At 38.7% G+C, this 24,155-nt stretch overlaps 1 protein-coding gene across 1 annotated transcript in view; it reads right to left on the bottom strand.

Moving 5' to 3' along the window:
• Window positions 1-685: 685 nt before the first annotated feature.
• The window catches only part of IL17REL (interleukin 17 receptor E like), a 48,984-nt gene continuing 25,514 nt past the window's right edge, over window positions 686-24,155 (bottom strand). The window contains exons 4-17 of the mRNA XM_061988933.1: window positions 23,919-24,028; window positions 22,326-22,440; window positions 18,687-18,731; window positions 17,754-17,893; window positions 17,518-17,589; window positions 15,232-15,286; window positions 12,511-12,674; window positions 9,874-9,921; window positions 8,516-8,573; window positions 8,028-8,173; window positions 5,174-5,233; window positions 4,093-4,150; window positions 1,695-1,749; window positions 686-738 (exon numbers count right to left, since the gene is read on the bottom strand). Coding sequence (XP_061844917.1) covers window positions 711-738; window positions 1,695-1,749; window positions 4,093-4,150; window positions 5,174-5,233; window positions 8,028-8,173; window positions 8,516-8,573; window positions 9,874-9,921; window positions 12,511-12,674; window positions 15,232-15,286; window positions 17,518-17,589; window positions 17,754-17,893; window positions 18,687-18,731; window positions 22,326-22,440; window positions 23,919-24,028 — 1,154 coding nt within the window. The 3' untranslated portion in view covers window positions 686-710. The remainder of the gene's footprint in view (window positions 739-1,694; window positions 1,750-4,092; window positions 4,151-5,173; window positions 5,234-8,027; window positions 8,174-8,515; window positions 8,574-9,873; window positions 9,922-12,510; window positions 12,675-15,231; window positions 15,287-17,517; window positions 17,590-17,753; window positions 17,894-18,686; window positions 18,732-22,325; window positions 22,441-23,918; window positions 24,029-24,155) is intronic.

Raw genomic sequence — 24,155 nt, 5'->3', positions numbered from 1 at the left:
ATTATTCTCAACAATTGAGTATAAATACTGATATAATGGGAAAAAAAACCCCAAACTGAAGTTCTTTCCACTAAACTGTTTCCTTCTAGGCTGGATTTTCACATGATGGTTTTAAACAGATATCAAGAAATGTACCTCCTAAGACAAACAGGAAAGTTATCTCCAGGTCAAATAAAAATGAAACCACAGAAAGCAGTTGTTAGATATATTTAAGGAATATGGTCTGTCATGGTGAGATCACCAGAACAATATGAAAAAACAAAGGAAATTACAAAGAAAGATAATGTAACAAAGCTGAGAAAACTTCCTTCATTCTTTGTTTCTCAAAAACTTTTGTTTATCATTTAAAAACAAAGGTTACAAATAATAAAATCTCACATACTTGTTCTATAAGGTACTAAGAAAGTACTCATTTATAGCATGTTGTATATAGAACACTAATTTAGAAGGAAAGTGTGAACCCAGTTCTTAAAATGATCAAAGATATTTTTTGGCTTTAAATACTGAGGAATGAGGAAACATAAACCAGCTTCTTTTGGACATGTTAGAATAGGCTTAACTTGCCAAATTCTTCACTCATGAGCATCTCACAGTAACTAGAAGAAACTATTAACATGAGAGGTGACCAGTTAGACAAGATTTGCAAGTTACACCAAAATACAACTTGATATTGAGAAGATACTAGGGACCTTGAAAATGTGGTGTTAAATTCAACGCAAGGAATGCAAACTCTTCACTCTAGGGGAAAAACAGAAAAAGGAAAGAACATTGGGGTTTTTTCTGTGAAATGTTTGAGAGTTCATTACGTTCATATGTAGTTGGGAGTTAAATAACAAATCTGTTTCTCTACAGCTTGTGGACTTGACTGTCGCAGTCCAAACTACTCATTTGAACAAAGGAACTTTATTCTGAAAGGTATCTTCTGACAAGGGAAAAGCCAAAAGCTTTCTGAAAACAAAGACAGTGTCCCCTTCTCAGCCACGTGACTTGCATAATTTCTAGCAAGGGTACATCTTTTTCATATCTTTGAACAAAGGCTTTTCAGAGCATCTCTGTGCTCTCTGGAGTTCTAGGTTGCATCCACTATTCTCTGAAAGGGTATCCTTAAAGGAAAAACATTTTTAAAGAGCTCAGGGTCTATGAAATCATGCATCCATAGGCTGCATCAATTACCAATTTGTTTACAGCCTAGGAATAAACATTTTTCAAAGGGCTGTGGCACTTGAACAGCTGAGCAGACAGGTCAAATGAGTGAGAGTGCAGAGAGGGCTGATCTGCCTGCAAATGTCAGGGAGAAAGGAGGGAACAGGCAGTAACAATGTGAATGTTATGCTCAGTAAATTGTTGAAATTGTTCCAGAGCTCTTGAAGGTGGTCTTGTTACTTTAAAAACATCTCACTTCCATTGGTTATTTGTCTCGCTTTGTCGTCTTTCTTTGTCAGCAATGCAGCTAACTGATGCCAGCCAGCACTGTGGTGCTAGAGAGAGAGCCAGAGGAGAAGGAGCACAGGAGCAAGAGACATCTTCAGCAGGGACAAGGAAAAGGGAGAGATAGGAACTTGATATTCCTGCTGGCTAGTACAAAATTCACACAGACATTGCTTCTGTTGTTCAGAGAGGCCAATTATTTGTTTTCAGGACTAACAATTCTATCAGCTCTCAAAGGTGTTTTAAACCACACATCAGATGGATACCTGTCTGTCATGGCCTTTGCCGGGTTTCCATCACCGTATGTCTGATCACGAAAACCTGAAGAAACAAGTTCAAACACAGGCTGCTATTTTGTTTTCATTATAATTCACATATTCTCATATTAACTGATTTGGATTATTGTTTCATTCAGAATAGATACACTTGGGTTTTCACAGGTGAGGTAATATCTCGAGATGTTTGGCTGTATTAAATGGAATCCAGAGGAGTGGCCAAAGGACAAATAACATTTAAAAAGAACACAAAAGTTTGCCTCTAAGTCAATGCTACTAAATGCAAAATAAAATATTTCCCTATTTCTGTCCTTTGTAGAGCCATTTTAAATCTAAAGCACAGCTACTGACAGAAAAATACAATACATTGCAGTGTAATGCATTCTACATGCTAGATAACCTTCCTTGCAGCTCTAAAGAGGGCAGCTCTTTATGATAGTTACTTACACTGATTTTTTCTTTATGTGATAGACAGTGTTGTCACTGGAATCTTGGGGTTTAAAAACAAAATAATAACATTATGGGTTTTTTGAACACACTGATGCTGCCTGGTGTCTTTAACAGGGATACTTAACAATATAAACTTCTACTTTACAAAGATGTATGCAGGAAATATTGTCAGTACTTTCATTATGCCATTATACTTTCTCATTTACTTTGACATTTTGTACAACCTGAATTGTCACAAATTATGGACACACGTTAGCTGTTACAGTCCCTTCACCTTTATGTAGATTGTTTTTCGTGACATCTCGGGTTCAAACACAATAGAATCCAGTGTAAGAATTATCACCCTTGGTGACATTATCTCTAAGAAGCTTTCATCAGCTCTTGATTTTAAAAAGCTAATGCTTGAGAAAAATTTTTTTAATAGAAAATAAGCATTAAAGAATAAAAAAGTCCTTAGTAGTAATGCTGTTACTGTTACATGAAAAGTCTTGCTCATGACGAGCAGTTGATGGCTCCTGACAAGTCATCAAGAACACGGGAACTGCAGCAATGAGTTGGACGCACCTAGTTCAGTGTCCCATCTCTGACACTGACTCGTACCATCTGCCTCAGAGAGAGGTTTTGGGAATCCCTTCCTCATCAGCTGACAGAAAATATAAACTATGGTGGAATCCATGAAGCACGACATTAATATTGCCTATACAATAAGTATAGTGATCACGTATTACAATTCTGATATCCTGGATACAGGCACAGTTTCTCCTTATTTATTTTTTAATCTCCACAAACAGAACAAAAAATTGTGACAGAAAGATCTACAGTTAAATAAAATACTGGTTCCCAAAAGTTCTTTAGTTCTTTTTCAGTGTTCCACTACTTTGATTTAATGTGCAGACCCATTCTCTCCCAGACTGCCATCTCTGGAGCCTTTCATTATTTTACATGCTTTTACATGACCTTCACATTTGATAAAAGGAAAATAGAAATAAGGAAAATGCATCCAGCATCACAACACTCTGATTACTTAATTGGTTCACTTTGAATTGGATTGGTAAGAGGTTTTAAGTGGAGAACAAACCTAAGCTAGCATTATGCAAGTACTTGCACAGAGAACTACATTTAGACCACAAATTCAAGCCCCAGCTTTTTAGGATCAGGCTTACCAACCTGAAGCTATAGTTCATTGGCAGGTATTTTTAGACAGCAGAGAAAATCTGTCCTAGGAATCCTTATGTTTACAATGAACTGAGAGGGGAGACTCTTTGTTTGGGTGGGTTTGAGGAGGTTGTTTTGGCAATGCTCAGATTGAACCTTCTCCCAGCTTGACTCCTTTTGGACTTTTTGGTTCTAAATCAGTCAATCCACTCCCGTGATCTTCACCATAAACCCCACAGCCTTAATTCACTCTGAACTCACTGAATTCAACACCTGACTTCAAGGGCTTGGAAACTTTAGAATATTCTGATTCCATGAGCATATCTGAGTGGCCCTGAATTCATAATAACATCCTCATCCTACTTCTGTAGTGAAGTACTATTGTCCCGTTTATAGAGGTGGGGAATTAACAGTAGGGCTGTGCTGCAATCACTGCAATGAACTGTGTGCCTACTTGCCAAGGATGGTTTTTAACTAGTCACCTCATGTACCAACAGCAAGGTAAATATAGGCGTGGCATGCAGAATTTGGCATGAGATGGACAATTAACCCAGGAAGCAGAGAAAACTGAAAGCCAAACAAGTTGCATTTGCAGTAGCTAAATGGTTGAGGTGTATTAGTCCATTGTCTATAAAGGAAGCTGAGCTTTACCTAGCTCACATGCAGGCATCTACATTGTCAGGTGAATCCAACCTCAGTTTCCCAATGAAAACATACTTCACCTGAAATACTCTCTTCTACATAGTCAAGACCTATTTCTTCTTTTGTTATCATTCATACTTACCACAGTGGAGATCGCAGATCTGCAGTGGAACTGAATAATCTACATCTGTCCTCCAGCCCTTTTAAAAGAAAGAACTGAGGCTTATTCCCCTTTCAGCAGAACTGTTACTAAATAGTTGTGTTGATAAAATGAGATTGTTTTATTAGTTTACTCAAATGACTGCATTTTTTAATCTGCTTTTAAAGAAATGCATATGCAGACTGCTGGCCTAGGGTGTATTTAGTGAGCTGCAATCACTTTTACGTTTCTAAATGATAATGACAGATTTTTTCTTGAAGGGGGAGAAAAACTGTATTCTGATAATGTCTTGTTTACACAATAAACAATTTCTGCAGCAAAACATCAATTTTACCACCAAATCTGGTTTTTTACTAGGGAAGGAAAAACTCTCACTACCCAGAAGACTCTTGCCAATCTCACTTTCACCTTGCCTCTTCTTTCCCAGCAGCAGAAAGTGAAGCTGACAAGGTCCTTCCAGGGTAGCTGCTGGAGCCTCACAGCTCCAGCTGTCAAGTCTCTCTTGTTCCGGTGTCTGCTGAGAACATTAACTCCAGAGAGGAGTAAACCTATCGTCAGCTTCATGCTCATTTTCTATTAATGTTGTCTTAACAAAGTTCAGCTATGGAAATAGTGTGCAAAAACGTCAGCAATCATTTTCTCAGCTCTGCTTTCAGGGGCATTAATTCTGAGCACTTACTGTGCTGTTTGCTACCTGCTGAACTTTTTCCAGTCAATGGCAGATTTTGAAAAAAATCATCTATGATTTACTTGAATCTTTTGATATTTTGGAACTTTTTATGACAAAGGAACACATAAAGACAGGCTCAGCAATTTCCTGATGATGTCCCTTTATCTGCCACTGACAAAGGAGGGATATCATGGAGAGCAACTTCTCTGTTAATTAATGTCACCTCAACAAGAGGTTGTGGCAGCACGTCAAGCTATAAATAATGCTCTTTGCCAACTCCATTTGCAGAGTAATCAGATTTGTCTGGGGGGAGAAAGCAGCTGGTTTTCCTTTCTTTTTTTTTAATTATTTGTTTATTTTGTACAGAGTATCCAGCAAAATCAGGCCACATACCTGAATGCAAATTGTTGACTCACACATTTCCTGTGACATAGTGATTGATAGAGAATGTCCCTAATGAAGAGAAAAAAGTTGAAAACTATTATTTTCCATACCTTGGAACAATGAAAAGGTTCTGTGTGTCTCCAGCTCTTTGGTTTATTTGCCAGTAATCTACAAGTTCTCCTGTGTCAGAAAATCAATCAAGTATATATTCATTACGGAAGGTTATTTATTTTCAGAGATGTCTCAGTGACCGTAAGCAGCCTGTGTAGTTTTGCCAAGCACAATTTGGGCAGCACAGGAAGAGGGCTGATGTTGCATTTTATGAAGCACCATAAGACAGGACACCTTCTGCACCATGGCTGCTCACACCATGTTAGCCAATGAGCATCTTCATTTTTTTGCTTTGGTGTCCATGAGTGGAAGGAATGACCCATTCTTTACAGTTCTTCTGGATTTCCTCTCACACTGTATACTGGGAACAAGCTCAGCCTTAGGGTAAAACTGTCCTAAATGACTGTTCTGACACTTAATGTTTTATTGTTTATAGTTTGTCCTCAAAATAAGGTTAGTTACTACAGTAATAGCCATGAATCCTGCACCACCTTCTTTAGTGTTACAAACTATTAATACAACTTGGGGCAAATTGGGTGAGTATTTTTTTTTTCCAAGCAAGATAGAACAGGGATTATTAGTTAGAGAATGACTGTTGGTTTCTGGGAACTCACAGCTTAGTCTTGAGGAAAAGTTTGTGTGTATTGCTCATGATGTTGAGACAGGAACTATATGTAATTTATATAGGCTCCAATTCTAGTAGCAGAGAACACAACAAATTTATACCAGAGGGAAGAAAACAGCATTTTTAAATGCTCCAAGGCCCTTCATGAAACACATTTCAATACCTAGCTGTGATCTACTGGTGCTCCACCATTACCCTTCTCACTCAGCAATTCACCCAGGGAACCTTTAAAATCATAAAGTCTGAACTCCACAGATTTCATGTGAAATGAACTGCTTAAAGGGAAGTGTTACTGCAAGTGTTCACTGAACAAAGTGTTTGACAACTCTTTACCCTACAGATCTCCATCTCTGCCAGTAATATAGCATTTCCCCAGATATCTTACCCCATTAGGACAGAGTCTTGATAGCACTACATCTGCAGTCTGTGTTGATTAGAATAGCTAATGCTTCTTCCTAGGGCTTTCCCCATGATTATTCAGCTCTGGAATCTCCTACAGGAGCAATTATCATGTTCCACTTAAGCATATCCTCAGCTTTAGCAGCAAAGCTGAGTTGAGAAACATTGCTTTCAATAGCTGCTCTGTTACACTCAGCACCAGAGATGTAATAAAGACCTCAAATGATGCATTAGGATGAAAAAAAACCACTTTTCAATGTCTACCCGTTTGTTTAAGAAGCCCTTATTCACAGCTGTCTGCTTCTCAGCTCTCCCCTGATACGTGTGCCCTGCACACTGGAAGCAACTTAAGTACTTGAAAAAGTCATGGTTGTAGCTGATACCTCCATGCAGTGGCAAAGAAAGCAGGAGAGTTGAAACACACTCTAAAAAGAAAGGTATAGGAACTACAGCATGCTTGTGTCTTCTAAGGCACATGCCGCTGTAGCAGAGTGAAGTTACTGGGTGCAGTCAGGAATAACAGTAGAAATCACAATGTCTGGATTTCTCAACTTTCTCAAAATCCATCATATGACATCTCATATACCTGGTCAGTGGAGCAAAGAGCAGAAGCACACACTTAGGGGTGGCAATACAACTGCTGAGGAGCTGACTGCTGAACCAGCAGCTCCTAGGACCTATCCTGCTCATAGTCTCCTATTTGAAAAATTATACTGTGGCCACTCTTCTGGCCTTTGACCTTGTTTTTCAGCTGTATCTCTCAGTAGATCACAGTTATGCCAATAAGGTAACTCTGGTAGGCAGTGTTGAAGGGCAAGGAAAGCCACAGTGCTGCACTGAAAATGTACGAGATACAGGCTTAGTCGCAAGAGAGGAATGAGGTTTCCATTTAATGTCTAGCTGCTGCCTGAAACAGAAATCTCACCCTCTCATAATCTTTTTATCCTCTCTCCCACTTTGCTGTACACGGCAAATGTGTAGTCATAGAGTCAAAGAGCTACAAAAGCTAATTTGGCTGAAAACTTATCATTTTTCTGTGTTGAGTGTTTAGGCAGATGTCAAACAGCAGAGTGGCTCAAGACTATCACAGATTTATGCCTCAAACTTTACATCTCATGATGTGAGATTTGCCAGGGCAGCTGTATAAATGACCCACATATGAAATACTTACCCTAACATTTGCTACGTACATAACAGAAACACTACACCACAAAAACGATGTTAAAAGAACGTTACATTTCCATTCAACAGTCACTTCCTTTGACATGACTCATTTGACTTCACGATCCTTACTTATTTCTTGCTTCAGTGTGAGATCAGAATCAGAATGACACTTTTTCTATTGTATCTAACAACGGGAGAAGGGGTAATGGGATGAAGCTGGAACACAAAATGTCCCACTTATATTTAAGAAAAAAATATTTCACTGTGAGAGTGAGGGAGTCCTGGCAGAGGCTGCCCAAGGGAGGGTGTGGAGTCAACTTCCTTGGAGGTCTTGCAGACCCAACTAGACATGTTCTTATGTGACCTGATCTAGGTGAACCTGCTTCTGCAGGGGGGTTGGAATAGATGATCTCTAAAAGTCCCTTCCAACCCCTACCATTCTATGATTCTATGCTCTAAAAATGTTCAGTAATTCTTCCAATATGTACATGCATGGGGTTTATTATGAATGCAGTTAGATATGTTCAAAGGTCTTACACTGTTTAAGAAATAACAGATACAAACCACAGAGATTGAATGGTGCATCCCAACAGATTCACATGAGGCCAGCTGTGTCCTGTTACACACAAGCACTGAGAATTGTGCCTTGGTTTGGGATGTGAAGAAAACATGTATTTGTTCTGCAACTGCAGCAGCTCTCATTTTCCAAGCTGATATTGGGGAAAAAGACTTACTTTTAGATGAGCAAGGAACATATATCACATTCTAAACTGTTATACTTAAATTAATAACTGTTATATTTAAATTTTTAATTAGTTGCCACCAAATGACATGCAAGTAATTATTTTGATTCCCACACGCTACTATTTATACCGACAAACACTTGATCCACTGGGCTTGCACAGAAGTAGCAAGCTGACAAATCTCTTTGCTATAACTTAAAAGCCAAAGTGATATGATCACATCTCACTTACTGGACAAGGCTTGTATCTGGTGACTGATTCAAATAATTTTCACTATTTAATATTATATAATTTTTAAAATATATTTACCTGGAAAATCTCCATGAGCAAATGGACATTTAACCCAAGAGCCTTGCTTGGTTGTAAACTGAAAGCAGATAAATCTGTTAGGAAAACTTATTTTTCAATTTCAATCAGTGTCTACAGTTTCAACTAGAGATGTTAAGTGCATTCCAGAAAGCTGCAGTAGGTGAAGTCACAGCTATCCTGGTCTGTGGTATCTTAAAAGCCTTGATTTAAATTAGGTCTTCTAATTCTTCAGATATTTATGAACATGCTTATTTTACAGAAACGTGTAGTTCCACTGACTTAAAAGCAATCTAAAAGAAAACAAGAGTATGCCTATACTAACTTTATGTGGCATTCTTTTATCAGCTAGAATAATAAAATGTTCTCCAGTAAAATAGATCACTTTTATAAAAAAAAAAAAATCTAAAAGTTTATATTTTAAGTGTAGTGGATGCTCCACAGTTTGCACTGACTTAAAACATTTTCCTCTGCTTTTCTTAAGCAGAGATAATAAGCTAAACATGAGCCAGCAATGTGCCCTCGTGGCCAACAAGGCCAATGGCATCCTGGGATACATCAAGAAGTGTGTGGCCAGCAGGTCAAGGGAGGTTCTTCTCCCTCTCTACTCTGCCCTGGGGAGGCCTCATCTGGAGTAATGTGTCCATTTCTGGGCTCCTCAGCTCAAGAGGGACAGGGAACTGCTGGAGAAAGTCCAGCACAGGCCTATCAAGATGATCAGGGGAATGGAACATCTTTCATACAAGGAAAGGCTGGGGGAACTGGGGCTGTTTAGTCTGGAGAAGAGGAGACTGAGGGGGGACCTTATTAATATTTACAAATATCTAGAGGGTGGGTGTCAGGAGTTTGGGGCATCTCTTTTTTCTATAGTAGCTAGCAAGAGGACAAGGGGTAATGGGATGAAGCTGGAACACAAAAAGTTCCACTTAAATATAAGAAAAAACTATTTCACTGTTCAGGTGAAGGAGCAGTGGCACAGGCTGCCCAGAGGGGTTGTGGAGTCTCCTTCCCTGGAGGTCTTCAAGACCTGCCTGGACATGTTCCTATGTGACCTGATCTAGGTGACCCTGCTTCTGCAGTGGAGTTGGACTAGATGATCTCTAAAGGTCCCTTTCAACCCCTACCATTCTATGATTCTGTGAAAAGAGGGCACGACCTGATCTATGTCTGATCTATCACTGCTGCTGCACTTCCAAAGAACCTCCTTTTAACCTAGTCTTTCAAATTCCCCTCATCCTTTGTTCCCATTCATCAGAGCTATGAAACAAAATATTGCCCCTAAAATAACATAGCAACTCATTTTTTTAGAGATGACAGAAAGAGGGCAGTTTATAGGTGGTTTTACAAAAAAATCCCTTTACCTTCATGCAAAGTCTTGGGTGAGTGTCCACACGAGAATATTTAATCTGCTTGAAAAAAAGAGCACTCAGCATTAGCTAATTTGACTAATTTCACAAAGTTAATTACCCAAAGTTTCCATGGTTTGATAACCGAGAAAGGAACAGAAATGTTTACTACATAAATATCCCATGAAGCTAATCACATAAAATAGCAAGAACAGACACAACTGCTACTTTGGATTACTGAGTAATTTGTTTCTTTTATCTGTAATGTAGCATTTTTTTATAGTCAGTTTGATACATTAGAGCTAAATTAATCGATTCTATGGTGGCTTGTGTGTAAAATTCTGATTACAGAGCTATCTTGCTTCAGTCTCTGATTTATCATTCACCAAAGACTCAGCAGAACATTTACACATATATCCAAACATGTTGTTTCACCTTCAGTTCAGAAATGTTTCAATTTTCTATATCCTTATTCCAGAAAATAATTAAATTTGGACTGAATTTTAGACATCCATTTAAGTGACCTACAAAATGCTGCTTTCTTCATTGGCAGCTGTTTATCCACCAAGGGCTTCACCATTAAAACCTCATCTCATATAAATAATTACTACCCATGTAAGAGACTTTACTTAATTAAGCACAATTGCTCAATGACTGCACACAATGGATCCTACACACAACACACTGCAGTGTGACCAAAGTAACACTGTTTTCCTGTAACTTTTATGAGAACACAATGTCTGAAACAGGGGCACAGAATTTCTGTAGGAGTCCACTCAGATAAGGAGATAGCATTGCCATCGACTGGGAAAGTCTCATCCTAATTGGAGAGGAGAGTTATGCAGCTTTTGGGCCTAAGCTGACACATGTGCATGATGACAGAGTGTGTCATATTACATGGATTTACTGGCAGAGCTGGTACTATGTGAGGAATCTCTGCAGTAGTCTCCAGCACACTACAGAGATATTCTTCAGGGTTATAGCACAAGAAATGGCTGCGGGAACTGGGGCTGTTTAGTCTGGAGAAGAGGAGATTGTGGGGGGATCTTATTAATATTTACAAATATCTAGAGGGTGGGTGTCAGGAGTTTGGGGCATCTCTTTTTTCTATAGTAGCTAGCAAGAGGACAAGGGGTAATGGGATGAAGCTGGAACACAAAACGTTCCACTTAAATATAAGAAAAAACTATTTCACTGTTCAGGTGAGGGAGCCCTGGCACAGGCTGCCCAGAGGGATTGTGGAGTCTCCTTCCTTGGAAGTCTTCAAGACCCGCCTGAACATGTTCCTGTGTGACCTGATCTGGGTGAACCTCCTTCTGTAGGGAGGCTGGACTAGATGATCTCTAAAGCTCCTTTCCAACCCCTACTATTCTATGATTCTATGAACTCCAATGTGAAACCTTTTAGGATTAATTAGAAAAAAATGAAAAATTAATTGTGTCCATGAATGTTAAACCAGGAAAGCATTCACCATCTGTAATAAACTAATGTTGGATTGTGTTCTGGGTAACAGATATAACCATCACCAGCCAAACCTCATTTTAGGCTTCTTTCCTTTTTCATTTCATTTTTTTTCCTTTCTTTCCTGCAAGCAAGGAGTTGTGCTGATTGCCAAAAGACGGATGAATCCCACAGGGACCACTCACATGTATAAATTAAATCTACTTAGGTTTGCAAGATAAAAGCTTTGTTGAAACCCATGAAATGTTGAATTTGAAGAATTAAGAATTGAAGAATTAAGAATTCATGTTTATTTGCCTTTGCAGTGGTTATTTCCATTTTAACAGCTTCTCACCACAACCTGCTTCTTGCCTGAAGCCAGCTTTTCAAGACTAAAGCCAGAATCCTAACTAACCTCAGCATTCATTCATTCAGCATCATGAGACTTCAGATGGAAGCAGTAAGCAGTTCAAGACACATGCAATGACATTTTCAATTTCAGAATGTAAGTGCTGAAGGAACTTAAGAACCCAGTATTTCAATAGCATTTCAACACCCATAATTTCAAGACATTGGACCAGGTTGAGGAAGGCACTTCAAAGAGATCTTCGAAGAGTAGAAAACAATCATGCTCTAAGTACCATTATGTCTCCAGTAAGTTTTAAAGAGATTTAACTTAGTCTCACATTTTAGGTCTAAATATCCAAATCCGATCTAAAAACAGTAAATGCTTGTGACAGTCAAGTGATAAAAAAGAGATATCTCCAGAAGGAAATCTCTCCAAACTTTCTTACATGCCTATCTTCAGATGAGCAGAGTTGTCCTCTCAATATGTCTGTTTCATTTACTTCAAAGGGAGTCTGTTACTAATAGCTTAGACTTGAACACTTACCTTTTAGACAGCAAAGTCAGGACAGGTGAATCATGCCTTTACTATAAATGAAAGACAGACCTCATTTCCTCCAAAGAATTGAGCAAACATTACTAGCCTCACAGTCATCTCCACTTTGTATTTCTTAATAGTGAATCAGTGAGGTCTTTGGATAAACTGTGTGGTTAGTGTAAAAGAACAGACTGTGATTATGAATAATTTTAAGCATCAGAGAAGAGAGGAATTTGCAACTGCTCTTATTTAAAAGTTTGGCTCTTTACATTATGCCTTTTGTCATGGCATTCAGTCTCGTGGTTTGAATAAATTAGCATAGCTCTTACTTTCTCAGAAGTAGTTTTAGAAGAGTTTGGTATGTCTTCACAGTGGTCATCAGACTTCATTAACCTGCATAGGTTAACCCTGACAAGAACAGGGCAGGCTGGCTCCCAAGCTAGGGTTTGTGTCACTGGGTTATACACAATGTTATCCCATAGGGCCTTCGTATCTGTGCACAAAGAATGGAAACATTATTCAAGATGTCTAAAAACCAAAGCAAAATCAGTCATAAATTTGGTACCTATACACGTTTAATATCAAGAGCATTGTTTTCCCATCTCCCTGCTACTTTCATCAACCAGAACTGCAGTGTTTCACACCGTAACAGTGTAAAACCTGAATTCATCTCACCAAGGTGTTGCCATTTACTCAACCTGAAAGCTTAGTGTTACCAGTCTCCAACTACAGTGACAGGCAGGCATCACCGGGGCTGTTAAGGAGGCTGTGCAAACTCCTGGAAGTGCATTCTCTGCCCATCAGTCTCATGGTGGGTGTAACATAAGTGAATTCCTAACCATGGACCTTCCGTTAACTGTGGATGGTAAACTGTCATGAATCCGTACACTAGTGACTAGAGGTCACAGTATTGGACATTCATCTGCGTGTCTTATGTGGGACCTACATGCACAATAATGTGAATGAAAGAAGACAAATTCAAGCCTTTTGATTAATAACAAGAACTCCAATAGTAAGAAAAGTTATGTAAGTAACTCACAAGTAATTTTTCTACATTATTTATATAAATCTTCTTTCTGTGTATACTGGGCACACCATCATTTCAGAGCCACTTCATATATATTTGAGGAGATCTTAAATAGGCCCTATTAGAAAATAAAAGCTGTCTTACTGTTTTTATTAGTCAAATTAATAACTTCAAACTGGCTTTCTTTTCTGTTTAGCTGCACATGGATGAGAGGGTTTCCAGCATGACATTCAAACTGATACTTTAGTTTCTCAAGAAGAAATTTGGAAAGTTTTACATTTGTCAGAAGTAGGAGAAAAGTACCCTGCCTCTGCAGGGGGGCTGGACTAGATGATCTCTAAAGGTCCCCTCCAACCCCTGCCATTCTATGATTCCATTCTATGAAAAGTATGTTTCTTCAACTATCTGTGAAGAAAAAACTTGAAAATGTGACTTGTTGGATGTTCAGAAAGAGTGAACAAATACCCATGACTAGAAAATGTAACAAAGTGGAGAAGCACAGTCTACATCAGATTGGAAGCATCAGGTGTCCAAAGTCAACTCTCATGAAGCATAGCAGCAATTCCTATTTGCTTCTCTCAGATAGGCCTTGAAATGAAACACTTTTATATTTTCTAATATAAACCTACCAGTCTGTTTAATTCTGCCAATGAGGAGAGGAGAGGAGAGGAGAGGAGAGGAGAGGAGAGGAGAGGAGAGGAGAGGAGAGGAGAGGAGAGGAGAGGAGAGGAGAGGAGAGGAGAGGAGAGGAGAGGAGAGGAGAGGAGAGGAGAGGAGAGGAGAGGAGAGGAGGAAGGAAGGAAGGAAGGAAGGAAGGAAGGAAGGAAGGAAGGAAGGAAGGAAGGAAGGAAGGAAGGAAGGAAGGAACTGTGGGATTCATGACTCCAATTTCCTGCATACAACCATACACATAGCCATTATACCGCAGGAAGTATAGAGATGGAACAAAATTTGGAAGAAAGCAACCTGTACCCCATGAGACCCAGCCTGAGGCTAAACAGCTACTAAGAATAGAGGTTAGGACTTCATACTGCAGATGGACAAGAGGCTTTGCTTTGATGACCTTGAAGATAGATCTGACTGCATGATGTAGACATAGCTACAGACAGAGGTTGAGCATCCCTGTAAATGCTCTCTGTTGCATAAACAGAGGGAAAAAAATCCCTTTTTGTTTAGTCAATCTGCATTATTACAAAGGAATGGTAATGTCACAAACACTATATTCTGCCACAAGCAAATAAACCAGAAATGAAGGCTGGGCTAACTAAAGAGGAAATTGTTTCCGTTTTAATACAACTGCATCAGGCCCTGCAAGACTGTGAAAGGACTGCAATGAATGTCTATGCAGTTTAACATAGTCTGGATGCACTTTTATCGGTTGGGTTTTTTATTCTCTCTCATGGTTTTATGTGCTTTTTATTAAATTAAATACTAAAATACCTTACTGGGCTTCTTAGCATAATCTAGGGAAAAATTATTGTTCTCATGTTTGACTTGACACAATAAACAGTTCTTCAGGCTACATTTTTTTTATCTTCCTAGTAAAACCTTCACTAAAGACTTATGTAATATGACAATGTCTTTTTTCAACTGTAATCTTAGACTGGACACTGACTTTGCTGGAACACTTGCGTGAATAATTTCCTATTAAGCATGGGAACTCCCATAGGCAGTTAACTGACTTCTTTTTCAGCTCCCTGTTCCTTCAAGTTGGGTGTCTGACACCTTTGAATCTCTCCTTGAAGTCCTCTTCCTGCATCAGCATTCTGAAGCAGACCTCAGTGACTTTTCTTCCTTCCAGCCAGTTTGTGTGTGACTTAAGATAATGTGGGAAATGACTAGAAATTAGTGTTTATATTGGCATAAACTTGGTGAACAATTTGGTCTGAAAGTAAGTTATTTTGTCTACCCACAGTATAACAAATCAATATGACCTTGAAGTCTTGCAATGTATTATTTTCACCTTAGATCAATTTCAAATTGTGACATACTACTGAAGCTGATGAAAGTCACCAATACTTGCCGTTTTCAAAGGGGCAAAGTTGCATCCTCCTTGCATCTGGGACTGCCAGCCAACCCTACAACTCAAAAAGCGGCCATTAGCTAGAGATTCTCAGACACATCAGCTTTTAACATTTCAGACAGAATGTGACAGAAAACCGTTCCACCAAAGATAAATAGCCTATGTTTATTGGAAAGCTTTGGAAGTATGTTTTTTTAAATTAGGTTCTGCATCTATTTTATTGTTTATCATTAGGGGGACTGGAGATGATAAACTAAGGCGATCTCTTCTGGCACTATATTCCTGCTGTTTCTGAGTCATATATTTATCATTATTTCATTTAGCAAGTCTTTCAGTTTGATTCTCATTAAGTTTCTTACTCTAAGAAGGTACATTCTAGGGGTGTCAAAAGACAGTCAAGAATCATTATATCACATCTCCTGCCTTTGTTATGGTAAAGAATGTATCCTTAAAACGTGAGGGCTAACAATCTGAAAGTATAGGTGCACAGCTGATATCCTAATTATTTGGATTTGTGCCAATGTTTCTATTACAGTTCCCATCTGCTTGTTCAGGAATCATACTGTGGAATTCTCTATGTATATACTGAGTGGAGCAATATCTTTCCAGGGACCTCACACCTTGCAGAGCGGAATAAAAACATTCCCTAGGCTTAGAACAGACATTGTGGTTTATCTTACATGTCAAGGTATCCACATCTAAGAGTGACCAAAGTGCCCAAAAGACTGTTACAGTAGCCATATGAAGATGTAGCCAATGCAGCCCATGGAGTCCACAGTGCAATCCAGCACATCCCAAAATAGCCATCTGTACTTGGTCAGCTGAGTAACTGGTAGCATTAACTAGATCTCCATGAACTATAAGAGTCTGGACATATAATTCAAATGTAGATGTCTACATCTGGACACTACATTTAGGTATCTTAATTCACGAGGTAAACTCTACTCCAAAACTCACTGAAAAACTAAGTCAGATAGCATCTTCATATCTAACCAAGATACTTTTAAATTGTTTTGGTGACTTCTTATTCCTTTCTATGAAAGACACTCCAAAACCTCATGCATCACATTACTGGAAAAAATCTGTAGCTATCCATGAATATATTCATGGAATGAAGTTTATACCTCTTCATTCCTCTGGCTTTATCTTCTAAATTCTTTCTCCTTAAGTGACCCTTCTGACATATATTTAGATAAAAGACAAGACTTTCTCTCTGTGTGTGTTTTACCAGGATAACAAAAACACGTTATCTGTATCTCCTTTATAAGACAACCTCTCTATTCCCCAGCCATTCTAGGTTTCTTATGTGCATCTCACATTTGAATTAATCTTTCTTGATTATGGAAATAAGACTTACCTACAGTATTTCAAAGAAGACCTTGCCCATATGTCCTGTTAGCTTGGAATAATCTAACCCACTAGGCCTTTGTTCACATTTACATCATGTAAGTGTGGGGTTGGACTAGATGATCTCTAAAGTTCCCTTCCAACCCTACCATTCTATGAAGTTTACATCATGTAAACATGTCAGTTTAATGATCCTGCCATGAACTATTACACCCAGATCTATTTTCCTACACTATTATTTCTAAATGAGGACTCACATCTTACAGCAAGAATTCTTTTTATGAGAGCAAGTGCATGAAGTTGCACTTCATCCTCCTTTGGTTATTTCACACATGGTGATCTCTAGTCTCTTCCAATTATCCAGAATCTCTTCCATTTTGATTACACATCTCAACTGTATTATCAGCATATCATGTTCCCACCTTTTGTGCCCATGTCGTTGCTAAAAATGTTTATATAAGACCTGTTCTAAGTGTGGTCCTTAAATCACCTTCCTACTAGCACAGCCCAATTCAACAGGAGTAGTAGTCAGCCCTCCAGCTAAGTAGTATCTACAGTACAAATCTTGTTCTCACCCCCAGCTTCCTCAATTCCTCTTTCAGTTTCTCATGCAATGGTAAATCAAGTGCTATGCTGAGATTCGGTCAGATTAAATTTTCTTTCTTTTCATTGCTTATTAAAGAAATCAGTCAAATTAATCTTATACAATTCTTTCCATGAATGAATATAAATTGTATGCCATTTTCTTCTTATCTCCATGCTTTAATTACTATTTCCTAAAAAATCTTTACTATATAATCATAAGGTCAAACAAGCCTTAGTTAAAAGGTTCGGTCTAGAACCTTTCTCTGCAGAATTTTCCTCCTCTTTTAGCTCAAATCCCAAATAAAACTTCTTTAATCAGAAACGCATCATATACCAAATTGCAGACTGTATTACCTCAATGCAAAGACAAGGGAGTAGCTGAGAATATTTCAAAGAAACTGATTTTAAGGATTCCTTCCCTTTTATCTGAAATGAAAAAGATACTCATGAGTCCAGGTCAGCAAATGACTTTTAATAAAGCTAAAAAAAGACATGGAAGAGCATTTCTTGTAACTATTACCTCAGTGAGCATTTCCACTTGTAAGTCACCCCTCAACCAGTTCAACACACTGTTTGTAGCTTTTACTCACCACAGCAAATGCCCCTACATCTTCACAGGTAAACCACTTGTGGCACAGGCGAACGTAATAATCTTGATCTTGAAGAAAGTTAGATACATTCACTGATATCATTCTCCTTGCCCTGTCTACATCATAATCAAACTTTCCAGCTGAAAAATAAAATTCAAGTATGAAATTATCACACCTGTTGTTTTATTACTTTGTTACTTCTGATATTGCTATTTCTTTATAAAAGGTACAGAATATGCTTCATAACTTGATGGAGATGAAATGGAATGACTATAGATTCTTACTTAGGTATATTTATTTTATGAGATATAATCATTTCCACAAGAATAAATTTCAATATTATTCATGTTTAAATTAGCACTGGCAATACTGAGAGGCCAGGACATCTACCAATTTTAGCTCAGCTTCAGCACTTGAAATGTAGTTTTTGTAGTTCACACACAAATACTTGAAATATACACACTGATACTGCTACAGAAGATGATCATCCCAAGATTCCAATTTCATTGCATAAAGAATACATGCAACTCTATTAGACAAGTACAACTAGTGTAGGGATGTTTGGAGGTTTTTTATATTCAAGGGGATGCCAAAATCTGGGTTTGGCAAATTAATTTCAATCTATTTATGAGGTCTGTCTATACACAAAATATAAAACCAGCAACCCAAAGTGCAAGAAAAGGACACAAATCTACTTCCAAATGTTTAAATATTAAATAGGTTGTCAACATCTTTATTTGCCATCTATCACTTCCAAGTCAACATAAAAAAACCACATTTTCCAGGACACTGTCTATCAACTACATAGTAATTATAAGTAGTGGTAGTTGTGATTCATCATTTTTTCCCTTGTTATTGAGCCATGAAGACATATCATTGTATGGGCTGGCAGAAATATCTCACAGCTTTAAGTTGTATAGAGGATCAGCTCACCTGAACAAGCTGAAATGTATTTTCCCACATCACTGTTTCTGCAATCTGAAAAATAAAATCCAGTTTTCTTCAATGATGCTTTTATTTATAAAACTGTGGAAATATGCTGCCCAAATATCCAGTAACTTCCCAACAGGAAACTTATAACCCTTTTCCAAAGGCAGATTTATGTTGACTTCTAGATAAACAGCAAAAAAGAAAAGTCCCCTTACCACACATCAAGATTGTATCACAATTTGCCTGAAGAATCTATCTCACCAGTGTGGGGATTCTACTGCAAAACCCCATCAGCAGTTTAAGATGGCAATCTAGGATATAACACTGTACTTCTTTACCTAGTACCTAACAATCATTTAAATGAAAATTATTATGATAATGATAAAGATAATAATAATTGATTATTTCATTAACTCCTGTTGTTTACCAGGCTAATTCCTCTGATATAAAGAAATGTGTAATTTTGCTATTCTGACTCTACTCCAGACTTAGGAAGCAGCAGCCCTGCTTTGTTTATTCCCTGGGGAGCTTACCAGAATTAGTGGCCAAGTGACGCTTCCAGAATTAATATCTAATATTTGTATCTCCAAAGCTTAAATCTTGATTTGAGAAACCTAAATATGCTCATTATGTGCTGCCTACTGTTTTCACCTCTCCTTGCTTCACTCAGTATTAGAGCAGCACTTTGCTCTCATCTCCCAATACAGTTCTTTTCCCCTGAGAAATATTTCCTAATTCCATTTGTTCACACACACTTTTAAAGTGTCTTAAAACTGGGCTTTATAAAACCTTATTTTCCCTCCTCTTTCTTCATAGAGTACATATCTATTTCAATACTGAACTGGGATTTATGAAGAAAATTAAAGAAAAATAATTTTTTTAAAAAGGAGGGTTATATTGGTAGGAGATTCCCTTCTGAAGGGAATCAAAGGCCCCATATGTCAACCAGATTCATCCCACAGAGAGGTCTGCTGCCTCCCTGGAACCTGGGTTAGAGATGTAGCCAGGAACCTCCCTGGTCTGGTGCAGCCAACTGACTACTACCCACTGCTGGTAATATCAGGTTGGTACTGACAAGGTTATGGAAAGGAATTTGAAAGCTATTAAAAAAGACTTCAGGGCACTGGGGAGAATGCTTGATGCACAAGTAATGTTCTCCTCCATCCCTCTTATGGCAGGGAAGAATACTGAACAAATAAGGAAAGCACAAATGATTAACAGGTGGCTCAGAGACTGGTGTCACCAACACAACTGTAGGGGTTTTGACCACAGTGAAATTTTCATGATGCCAGGTCTGGTGTCAGGTGGAGTTCATCTGTCTTAAAGGGGAAGAAGGATCCTTGCAAATGAGTTAGTGTGGCTCACAGAAAGGGCTTTAACCTAATTTTGAAATGGGAAGGGGATAAAACCAGGCCCACTAGAGCTGAGCCTAAGGGTGGCAAGCCAGTCTCGGGGGTGAATCCTACACGATCAATTTCCTTCTTGAAATGCCTGTACACCAATGCATGCAGCATGGGGAATAAACAGGAGGAGTTGGAAGCCTGTGTATGGGTAAGGGGCTATGATCTGGTGGCAATTACAGAGACATGGTGGGACAGCTCACAGGACTGGAATGTGGTCATGGATTGCTATGTCCTTTTTCAGAAAGATACGCCAGCCAGGTGAGGTGGTGGAGTTGCTCTTTATATGGGAGAGCAACTGGGATGTACTGAATTTGACCAACCTGATAGCCTTTTATGAAGATGTAACCGGGTGGATAGATGGTGGTAGTGCAGTGGATATGGTTTATCTTGATTTCAGTAAAGCATTTGTCACCACCTCCCACAGCATCCTTGCAGCAAAACTGAGAAAGTGTGGGCTGGATGAACAGGTGGTGAGGTGGATTGTTAACTGGTTGAAGGGAAGAAGGCAGAGAGTTGTGATCAATGGGGCAGAGTCTAGTTGGAGGCCCGGATCTAGTGGAGTCAGTGCTGGGACTGGTACTGCTCAATATATTAATTAATGATGATGAGGGAACAGAGGGCACTGTCAGCAAGTTTGCTGATGATACTAAACTGGGGGGAGTGGCTGACACACCAGAAGGCTGTGCTGCCATTCAACGAGACCTGGACAGGCTGGAGAGTTGGGCTGGGAGAAATGTAATGAAGTTCAACAAGGGCAAGGGCAAGTCTTGCATCTGGGAAAGAATAACCCCATGCCCCAATACAGGGTGGGGAATGAACTGTTAGAGAGTAGTGCAGGGGAAAAGGACCTGGGGGTCTTGGTGGACAACAGGATGACCAGGAGGCAGCAATGTGCCCTCGTGGCCAAGAAGGCCAATGGCATCCTGGGGTGTATTAGAAGGGATGTGGGCAGTAGGTGGAGAGAGGTGCTCCTCCCCCTCTACTCTGCCCTCGTGAGATCACATCTGGAATATTGTGTCCAGTTCTGGGCCCCTCAGTTCAAGAAGGACAGAGAGCTGCTGACGAGAGTTTAGCACAGGGCCACAAAGATGATTAAGGGAGTGGAGCATCTCCCTTATGATGAAAGGCTGAGGCAGCTGGGGCTCTTTAGCTTGGAGGAGACTGAGGGGTGACTTAATTAATATTTACAAATATGTAAAGGGCAGGTATCAGGAGGATGGAGTCAGGCTATTCTCAGTGATGTCCAATGATAGGACAAGGGGCAATGGGTATAAGCTGGAACATAAGAGGTTCCAAAGAAACGTAAGGAAAAACTTATTCACTGTGAAGGTGATGGAGCACTGCAACAGGCTGCCCAGATGGGTTGTTGAGTCTCCTTCTCTGGAGACATTTGAAACCCATCTGGACAAGTTCCTGTGTGACCTACTCTAGGTGGTAAACCTCTGGCAGAGGTTTTGGACTAGATGATCTTTTGAGGTCTCTTCTAACCCTTAAGATTCTGTGATTCTGTAAACACAGCAGGCTTTACTTTGATGAAAATGGGAAACAGCCACAAGGTGTCCGATTCACACGTTGGGTCCTGAGAGATGGCTCTGGAGATAGGAAGGCAAGACAGCCTTGGCATTGGATCCAACAAGAGGGTTCATTTAATTTTTTGTGCCGCTATTTGGCACACTTTTCTCCACTGTATCTTGGTTGGGCCACATTGCTAAATGTATTTTTACATGCATGTGGTAGCCACTTTACCTCAAAAGCATTAGAAAATGCTACCTTATCTTACCCAGTTACATCAAAACAGGCAGTAAAATAGCTAGCAAATGAAAGTAAAATCTGAACATAAATCCCTGAAACCATCTGTGGCCTAACTACAAAGAGAAGCAGAGTCCATCTTACACACAGACAGCACACAGGACTGAACTTGCAGGCAGAGAAAGAGTACATGCCAATCATAAGGAGAACAATTAGGACAAATGCATACTGTGGTTCAGTTTCATGTACTTGAAGACATAAACTCCATTCTCTTTTTTTTATGGCAAGTCAGACATTTATGTGCATAAAATAAATCATCAAAACCTAGAATAAGACTGGTCCTGGCACAGAACATCTGCCATCAGTTAGATCTATGTGTGTGTATCCTAGGATGTGATTTGGTTTTGCATTTGAGGATTTTGGATTTGGTTTGGTTTTTTCTTTGAAAAGATGTTTATTGAAAAACATGTGGTTTAAGATGTTTTCCTACCTTCAACATAGTATTCCTGACTCAGCTTAACTTCACAGTAATGTGGTACTGTTTTCATGGTCACATAGATACGTTGTGCTACATTGACTTCAATGCAATTGAATTGCACCTGTACCTGTTAGGAACATTGATAAAATCAAGTTTCTGCATGAATTCCAGAATACAAGAAAACCACTGGTTATCAGAGTTAAGCAAGCACTATTTTTCATTTGCATTTATTTCTATTTACAAGGAGCAGTACGCACTATCAGATACTGCAGCATTAAGAACATAAAAGCTGCAGACACTAGGCACTGAAAGGATTTCAGGGAGTATCATTACATCTCATCCAGGATGTTGCTATCTTTTCAATTCCAGAAATCCAAAGATCTACAGGATATCAAATAACCTTAAAAGCATAGAAATAGAGGCACTCAAATTTTATTCAACTGCAAAAGCAAAACACATCTTTCATACTTCCAAAAAGTCCCAGTTTTTAGGCATTTTATAAGCAATATCCCTTGCATAATAGGAAAAAAAAATCTGTTTAAGAATTTTAAGGCAATACTACAAATTTATTAATTCCAGTAATAGTTTGTGAGTGAAGGTAATTTAGGATACAAAAGCTAAGGTTAAGTTATAGCAGATCATTCTCTCACTGTTAGCAGTTACTATTAAATTCAATATAGGGTTTCATGTTGGATACTCTCATCTGGTATAATGTGTTTGGAGTGTAAAATACATGTCACCCACCGTTCTAGTCTCTGCCTGAAACTAAGGAAATTTCAGTAAGTGTCTTTGTTGAGTCTTGCCTATAAACTTACCATATTCTACAAGCTATCGTTTGCTGCTGGCCCTGCATCATCTATGTGGGAGGTTTATCACCAAGTGATAGAGACCATGAACTGCAATTGCAGTTTGGGACAAGGCCTTTATTTCACACGTGTAATCAATGTAATATTTACAAAGCACATGAAGTAACATATTTTGTGTGGGATTAACAACAGTTATCCACAAGTAATGGAAGGCAAAAATTCACATATTTTATAGAGTTGCTAAAGGATAGTTTATTTTCTTTATCCTGTTGCAAATGTTAATAACAAATACTTCTGAGTTTAGTTTAGCAAAAAACTGTACTCCACTCTCACAGTTATTACTGTAAGTTTAGGACAGAAGCACACAAGTGCTTAGGCATTTGTTGGTCTTCTAGATGAGTAAATTCCATTGACATAGATGGTCCTGAATAAATCATTTGTACACACTTAAAATCCCTGTAGTGTTCTGCTTTCTAGAAATTGGAGTTACAAAAGCTTCACCACAGTTTGATGGTCACAAAAAGAAAGCTAGTAAGACCGATACGAAAATCAGGCCTGGCAGATACAGTTACTCTTTCAAAAAGGTAAGTGAAAAAAGTACAAAAATGGTGGAGAATTGAATTTATAGGTTATAAAAGGACATTTTGTGATAGCGTTTCATTTGACAATGCCAAAGCATACATTACATTGCAGTTTTCCATAAAGACAATAAGAGAAGAAAGTAAGAGATACAAAATATGTTTTTTTCCAAAGGCTCATAAACATTTAAATGAAAAACAAGCAAAAACGAGAGCGTTACCTGCTTTCCATTAAGCGTCTTGCTTTTTTTCCTAGCAAATCTCACATTTGTGCACTGAGATTGCTGTGTGTTCAGTGAAAGGTAACATATTTCCAGCCCACGGATATTCTCTGAAATGAGTTAGGAATAGATTTCCAAAATATAATTTGAGCATCTTTAAGAAAAACAAAAAATAATTTTAAATATACCATATCATGAGCTCTTCTTCTAAGTGAAAGGTACATATCTTTTATTTCT

This window comes from Colius striatus, chromosome 1, assembly GCF_028858725.1.
Source record: "Colius striatus isolate bColStr4 chromosome 1, bColStr4.1.hap1, whole genome shotgun sequence".
NCBI classification, from domain to species: domain Eukaryota; kingdom Metazoa; phylum Chordata; class Aves; order Coliiformes; family Coliidae; genus Colius; species Colius striatus.
This window is presented reverse-complemented; position numbering and strand designations above follow the sequence as displayed.